The following is an 8,722-nucleotide window of genomic DNA, read 5'->3' on the forward strand; positions in this document are numbered from 1 at the left end:
ACCTACAAACCCTTCAGAGGTCAGAAGTTTTATGGATTTAGCTGGATATTATCGTAGATTTGTGAAAGGATTTTCAAAAATAGCTTCTTCTTTAATGAAATTAACAAGGAAGTGTACTAAGTTTGAATGGATAGATGCTTGTGAGCAAAGTTTTTAGGAATTGAAGAAAAGACTGACTTCAGCCCCTATCCTTTCAATCCCATCTGGTATTGGAAATTTTGTGGTTTATAGTGATGTTTTAAAGAATGGTTTGGGATGTGTATTGATGTAAAATGGTAAAGTCATTGCATATACCTCTAGACAACTTAAAGAATACGAAAAGAATTATCCTACACATGACTCAGAACTCGCCGTAGTTGTATTTGCACTTAAGATATGGAGGCATTATTTGTATGGAGAGCGGTGTGAGATTTACACTGATCGTAAAAGTTTGAAATATCTATTTACACAAAAGGAATTGAACATGAGACAAAGAAGATGGCTAGAATTGGTAAAAGATTATGATTGTGTTATAAGCTATCATCTTGGTAAGGCTAATGTTGTAGCTTATGCATTGAGTAGGAAGTCCACATCCAGTGCTACGAGTGTGATTGTAACTCAAAAATTAGAATTGATATATTTACAGAAAATGGGTATTGAAGTTGTGTCACAAGGATTTGTAGAGGCCAAACTTGCAGAGTTGACACTTCAGCCAACTTTATTGAATAAAATTCAGCAAGGGCAACAGGAAGATGATTATTGTTCCAAGATAAAGAATGATATACATGATGGAAAGGCTTCAGATTTTCATATATCAGTAGATGCTATCTTGCTATTTAGAGCACGATTATATGTACCTGATGTAGAAAATATCCGAGAGGACATTTTATCTGAAGCTCACACGACACCATATTCTGTTCATTTAGGAGCTACTAAAATGTATATAGATTTGAAGTTGCAATATTGGTGGCCGAACACGAAAGGTGAGATAGCCGAATATGTGGGACAATGTTTAACCTGTCAACAGATAAAAGCTGAACATCAAAGACCAGCAAGAGCCTTACAACCATTACCTATCCCAGAATGGAAATGGGAAAGAATCACAATGGACCTTGTGGTGAAATTACCAAAAGCAACTAAGGGATATGATAGTATTTGGGTTATTGTGGATAGGTTAACAAAATCATCCCATTTCATTCCAGTTTGTTCCACTTATTCCATGGACCGATATGCTCAGCTTTATGTTCAAGAAATAGTCAGACTTCATGGAGTGCCACTATCTATTATCTCAAACAGGGATTTCAAGTTTCTATCTCTCTTTTGGAGAAGCTTACATAAGGCTTTGGGAATGCAGTTATCTTTTAGCATAGGTTATCATCCTCAGACTGATGGACAATCAGAAAGAACAATACAAATATTGGAAGATATGTTGAGGGCTTGTGTATTAGACTTCCAAGGCCAATGGAGTAAATTTTTACCTTCGGTGGAATTCATATACAATAATAGTTATCATGCTAAAATTGGAATGGCTCCATATGAAGCACTATATGGTAGAAAATATAGATCTCCAGTTTATTGGGATGATGTTGGAGAAAGAAAATTGCTAGGACCAGAGATGGTTCGTGAAATGGCTGAAGTTGTGATACAAATATGTCAGCGAATGCAAACTGCTCAAGACCGATAGAAAAGCTATGCAGATCAAAGAAGAAGAATACTAGAATTCATAGTCGGAGACCAAGTATTTTTGAAGGTAGTGCCGATGAAAGGGGTTATGCGATTTGGAAAGAAAGGAAAATTAAGCCCAAGATACATTGATCCATTTTCTATTATCGAGAGAATTGAAAATGTTGCCTACAAGCTTGATCTTCCTTCATCAGTGTCTCAAGTGCACAATGTGTTTCATGTGTCCATGCTAAGAGAGTACATTGGAAATCCTTCTCATGTACTGAGGAATGAACCGGTAGAGATAAAACCAGATTTGACTTATGAAGAAAAACCGATAGAGATCCTTCAACGAGAGATAAAGCAACTGAGAAGCAAGAAAATTCCATTGGTTAAGGTATTGTGGCAAAATCAATCAACTGAAGAGGCTACTTGGAAAAGAGAAGATGAAATGCGGGTTAAATATCCTGAACTTTTTGGTAAGCAAATTTTGAGGACGAAATTTTTATAGTGAGTAAGGATGTAATACCCCGAGCTTTACGTTATACATATGGCCAATATGATTCCTGCATTTTCATGCTAATTACATTGTCATTTGCATTGATTTCCTAATTGCTTTCTCTTAAAATGGTGCCTCGACCAAGGTGGTGAATTTTATATTGAGCTATGATAGAAAATTAGGTTAACTAAATGTTGGAAATTGGTTTGGTAAGCAATGAAAAATCGAGAAGGTACGAAATTAGCATTGACAAAGGTTCAAGCTTCCATTCGGTTGATCGAGGTCACCTTAAACTCTAGATAGGCAATTGACATGTTTGGGAAACGAGACATAAAGGAACATGATCATGATGCAATAATATATGTCTCATATAACGTTATAAATATTGAGGTGCGAATTGTGGAAATTAATCGAGAATCGTGCATCAATTGGGTAAGTAATTAAATGAACGATTGAGGAATTAGTTCTAAAATATATTTTGGGATCTTAGGGTAAGTAAATTGGATTTTCAACACATTAAAATAATTCAAGGATACTTGAATTGCACCTACAAAGGTAGATATAAAATCAGATTTTTACTACAAGTGACCACCTCATGCTTGAACACTTCGTGCTAGAGGTGTTTGTCATTTTAACAATCAATTCCTTCAACCTTAAGGCATCAATCTCGTGTCTACTCCCTAAGGACTTAATATAGGATGGATATAAATCTTAAAAATAACAAATGCATCCAAATATAATGGTTGAAAGTCAAGTATGGCTGCAATGAAGACTTGTCATGCTTGGACACCTCATGCTTGGGGTAGTTACCATATTAACGCCCAATTCCAATAGAATTAAGGCATCAATTTCGTGTCATACTCCTTAAGTACTTAATATAGGATGTATATATATCTTATAAGTTATAAATAGACCCAAATATAATAGGAGAAAAGTCAAGTGTTGCTGCAAGGAAGACACCTCTTACTTAACTTGTAAGTTGTGAGGACTTGTCAATCTAACATTCAATTCCTTCAACCTTAAGCCTCCAGCACGTCTTCTAAACCATTATATCTTGTTATATAATAGATACACATCTTCTAAGACACATATGGAACCGTTTAAGGGAAGGAAAAGGTCAAAGTTGGCTGCATAAATCCACCTCCTGCTTGGACAGCTCATGCTTGAGGATACTTGTCTTTTAATTACACTTTCCTTCATCCTTAAGCATCATTCACAACTCCAATCCTTGAGGATACTTATATATCTCTTAGATAAGACATTTAAACCTCCAAATATGTACCCAAGTGACCCCAACTGAAAGAGAGAACAAAGGAAGCAAAGAGAGATAGAAAAATAAGAGGCTGGGATTGCAATTTGTAAAGGTTAGTTTAAGTCACGGTTTTGAAGTTTTTCTTTAGTTCTTTTTGGTGTTTTATAATATTTTAAAACTATAAATTTACTTGAGGTTAAGTAGAAGGGTTTTTTATGATTTTATGATGGCAAAAGAGAGGGGTAATCAAGTACAAGAACCTGAAAGAAACCAATAGGAATAGAGATGTGTTGATTGATGAATTTGGATGGTTTAAACTTTGATTTTAGATAATACTTAAGATATAACTTGTATCTATGCAAATGAATGTTTCTATATGGGAGTTAGAAGGATATAAATGGTCTTCTAATAGCCTGGAATCTGATTGGTGACATGCTAATAAAATGGAAACCGAAAACTATCATAATGAAAACTGCCTGATTTTGGTGTCGTGGAAATGGACTATTTTGATGCTGAGAATACTTTACTTGTCATGAATTTAGAACATTATTACCTTCACATACATGTTATAGAAATTTAGTAAAAATTTGGGAGTCATTGGATTCGGAAAAGTAGTTGGACGGTGATGAAACCTGAAAAATAGATTCTGTCAATTTTCTTGTTAAATGGGGTTTCAACCTCTACATATCCATTAATCATCTCTTGGGCCTAGAAAATAGATTCTAAGGAGTACTAGGTTTTCGAAAACAATTGGATGACACTGATGTTCATAATTTGACTCGAGAAATAGCGAGATTTGTGGGATTAGTTTGTAAAGCCATCGGTAACTTGAAATGATGATTTCGTCTAAATTATTTTGGTGAGAATGGGTGTATTTTGGGATTTTTTGTGTTAAGATTATTAAATTAAGGATTTTCTTTAATATTAAATGGTAATAGATGTGATTTTCTGACTTCGAGTGAAAAAGGAAATTGATCTAATCTCCGTAGAAGCTTGCTCACACAAAGGTGAAAGGTAAGTAAAAATCCATTTGCAACTACGATGAAAGAACCTAGTAATTGTGAAGTGGTAATATCAGAAGATTCACATAGCTTCGATAAGAAGTTCATTGTACATCATATGATGGTTATGGTCGTTGAGTATGCGGTTGCGATACCTATGGACAGCGATTTGCATTAAATATGTCATTCATGGGCATTTTCATATGCATGCAGGACATGTTTTGATGGTTGAAAATCCTGCATGTGAAACATGATTTCAAAGTGAGTTTTCTTTATAAATATTTTATTGACCACTACTAGTGCACCGATGCATGTGAGGCATGCTTATGTGATATGTTTGGCATCACGAGTGATACTTCCTAGGTGATTGCAAAGGTAGATAGGGGATGGGCCTTTGGTGATCATGGGAGGATGGACCACTCGACTGTGCCCTTGTGATATTATGATTGTTGGAGCTGCCAAGTGGGAGACTTCTTAGGTGATCATAGGGGTAGTTAGGGGATGGGCCTCTAGTGGTCACGAGAAGATGGTCCACTCGTCGGTGTCAATTTCATGTAGGCCATTTGATTATTGATATTGATATTATGCAGAGCTCTATTCGGTGCATAGTAGGTGGGTCAAGGACCCAATGAAATGAAGGGTTTCAAATGAAATGATTTCGAGTCGACTTTGATAAATATTGGAATATGATGCTTCTTTATCGTAATGTTTAAAGTAAATGGCATAGTTGCATATATCGTTATCATTCATGTTCATGACGAGCATGATTTTCTTACTAAGCATTGGCTTATGTAGTTCTTACATTGTAGGTGAGCCTGGAACTACATAGAGAGCATGGCTAGTTGTGGAGCTCTTATGGTATTCCAGAGTTCGGTGTACATGGATGATGACCTGTAGCGTTATTTTGTGGGCTGCTATTTTGCGCTTATGGCCTATTGTGTTGTATGTTGGTTATCATGTGTTGTATATCTTTTGACATGGCATGTAGACTTGTTTACAATCTTAGAATATATATGTTTGATTATGGCGACATGATTTTGGTTTAGAGACATAGCTTATGTCATTTTATCTGGGGGAAAAAAGTGAGAAATTCTATGTATAGGTCGAGTTATCAATTTTATTTCCACATAGGTTAATGGATAGTTATGTATATGAGCAGGGGTGTGACAGTAATTGCCGGTTCTTTCCCTGAAATCTCTCTTTGAATTGTCGTGAGCCTTTCGAAATGTGGTTATGGGCCCAAAATGGACACTGTATACGAAAGTTATGCCATTTTTTCGAAAACTGACAATCCAAGAATTTTGTAGATGCATGTGCCCGTTCTTCCATGTGAAACTAGTTCCAAATCATCGTGAGCTTTCTGAAATGTGGTTATGGGCCCAAAACGGATATCGTATGCAAAAGTTATGCCAATTTTTTCAAAAACTGACAATCCAAGCATTCCATGTATGCAAGTGCTTGTTCTTCCACGTGAACCGCTTTCTGAATCGTCACGAGCTTTTTGAAATGTGATTATGGGCCTAAAACAAATACCGTATAGAGAGTTATACAAATTTTTTTGAAAATTGATAACCCAAGCATTATGTGTATGCAAGTGCCTGTCCTTCCACGCGAGCTTTCTGAAATGTGGTTGTGGGCCAAAACTGATGAGAACCCCGTAGCAACGTTGGCTACGAAACCCACAACGAGATTGACAAACCCAAGAAAGTCAAATTAATCCCAGAGTTTAGGATTAATCCAAAAGAAAGTCGAACCAAAAAACCCAACAAGAACGACGCTTGAAAGATCCCTTGATCACGCAATCCAAGAATTAAATCCGATTGTTTGAACGCCACAAGTTAATACTTGATAAGTACGAAGTTGTTCAATGAAGAACGATGAAGAGAAAACAATACGCCTCACTTTAATTCAATATCAATAATGTCAAAAGTTTTTTAACAATTGAATGGAAACTCCTATTTATACTAAACCTGAAAACTAGGTAAAAATCATGCAAAAGTCGAGCATAATCTCCAATATTTGGAAAAGAATTAAAATCTAACAAAATATGAAAAATTGCCAAAATTGGAAAATTCGCCAAATTTTTGGGTTGTGCGGCCGCATGGTGTATTTCGATGTAGTCTCATGGTTCAACAAGAAATGCCATCTTGATTTTCGGTATGCCACCGTGCGGCCGCATGGTGATTTTGCTGTGCGGTCGCACAGGCTTATTTTCAGCCTCCGGTTTCGTCGTTTGATAACAAATTGATCCAAGTTGATTCGGCCTTCGACCCGAACATGAAAGTCGCTCCATTTTGAGTCCCGAACATGGTTCCATCAATGGTTTCTTGAACGAGCAATCCCATCGCTTTTTTCACTTACTTTGCCCTTGATCACGTCATTGGTCCGCCATCGACTATCAACGGGTCTCGTCTCGCACTTGCCTTCGTCGAGCTCGACTCCTGGATCATATCATCTCCTCCCTCTTCAAAAGGATTCGTCCTCGAATCTAAACCTGCATCAAACAAATAGAGATTAGATACATTAAAAGTAGCCGAAACATTGTACTCACCTGAAAGGTCCAACTTGTAAGCATTGTCGTTTATCTTTTCAATCACTTGAAATGGACCATCGCCCCTCGGTTGCAACTTGGACTTCTTTTGCTCCGGAAACAGCTCTTTCCTAAGGTGCACCCAAATCCAATCTCCTAGCTCGAATGTCACACGCGTCCTAGCTTTAGTCGCCTGCGACGCAACCAACTTACTTTTGTTTTCAATTTGCGCTTTTACCTTTTCATGGAGTGACTTAACCAATTCCGCCTTCTTTTTGTCATCTAAACTACAACGTTCATTCATAGGTAAGGAAATTAAATCTAAAGAAGTTAGTGGATTAAAACCATATACAATTTCAAATGGAGAATATGACATAGTAGAGTGAACAGCTCGATTGTATGCAAATTCAACAAATGGTAGACACTCCTCCCAATTCTTCAAATTTTTATTGATTACTGTGCGTAACAATTGTGTCATAGTCTTATTCACTACCTCGGTTTGCCCATCCGTTTATGGGTGACAAGTTGTGGAAAATAGTAACTTAGTGCCTAACTTACCCTAAAAAACTCTCCAAAAGTGACTAAAAAATTTGACATCCCGATCCGACACTATGCTTCTTGGAACCCCATGTAAACGCACAATCTCTCTAAAGAATAAGTCAACAATGTTCGTGGCATCATCAGTTTTGTGACGTGGTATAAAATGTGCCATTTTGCTGAACCTATCTACAACCACAAAAATAGAATCCCGACCTCTCTTAGTCCTAGGTAAACCTAAAACAAAGTCCATCGAGATATCAACCCAAGGCTCACTAGGTGTAGGTAAAGGTGTGCACAAACCTTGTTGTAAAACCTTAGATTTAGCCTTTTTACAACCTATGCATCGACTACAAATTCGCTCAACATCACTTTTCATCTTAGGCCAATAAAAATAGGCCAATAAAAATGCTCCTTCAATGCATCTAAAGTCTTTTGAACCCCAAAGTGTCCCATCAATCCACCACTATGTGCCTCCCTTACTAACAACTCCCGAAAGAACAATTAGGAACGCATAAACTATTTTCCCGAAATAAATACCCCTCATGCCTAAAGAACCTATCAACTGCCCCTTTTATGCATGACAAATAAATATTCGAAAATTCAACATCTTTTTCATACAATTCCATAATATGTTCAAACCAAGTAACTTAGTTAGCAATACGTACCTTCACGACAACGCATCCGCCACCACATTTTCCTTACCTTGCTTATACCGAATGACGTATGGGAAGGTCTCAATGAATTCCATCCGCCATGCATGCCTCTTGTTCAATTTACCTTGTCCCCGCAAGTGCTTTAATGACTCATGATCGGTGTGTGTTACGAACTCCTTCGGCCATAGATAATGTTGCCAAGTCTCCAAAGCTCGAACAAGTGCATAAAGTTCTTTGTCATATGTAGGATAATTTAAAGCAGCTCCACTCAATTTCTCGCTGAAGTATGCAATAGGCCTTCGATCCTACATTAAAACTGCTCCAATCCCTATTCCTGATGCATCACACTCAATCTCGAATGTTTTATCAAAGTTAGGTAATGCCAAAACAGGTGCTTCACACAATCTACCTTTAATAGTATTAAATGCAAGTTCCTGTTCATCACCCTAATGAAAGCCTACACTCTTTTTAACTACTTCCGTGAGTGGTGCAGTGATAGTGCTAAAATCCTTCACAAATCGCCTATAAAAACTAGCCAAACCATGAAAACTCCTAACTTCCGTTATGCTTTTAGGTGTCGGCCAATCTCTAATAGCTTTTATCTTT

At 37.0% G+C, this 8,722-nt stretch overlaps 1 protein-coding gene across 1 annotated transcript; it reads left to right on the forward strand.

Moving 5' to 3' along the window:
- Positions 1-1,738: 1,738 nt before the first annotated feature.
- Positions 1,739-3,324, forward strand: LOC111383245. Its single transcript, XM_023007325.1, has 2 exons — positions 1,739-2,120; positions 3,209-3,324. The coding sequence occupies exons 1-2, from the start codon at positions 1,739-1,741 to the stop codon at positions 3,322-3,324; spliced, it is 498 nt and encodes a 165-aa protein (XP_022863093.1).
- The last annotated feature ends 5,398 nt before the right edge of the window (positions 3,325-8,722 follow it).

The sequence above is a fragment of the Olea europaea genome, unplaced genomic scaffold (assembly GCF_002742605.1).
Source record: "Olea europaea var. sylvestris unplaced genomic scaffold, O_europaea_v1 scaffold264, whole genome shotgun sequence".
NCBI classification, from domain to species: domain Eukaryota; kingdom Viridiplantae; phylum Streptophyta; class Magnoliopsida; order Lamiales; family Oleaceae; genus Olea; species Olea europaea.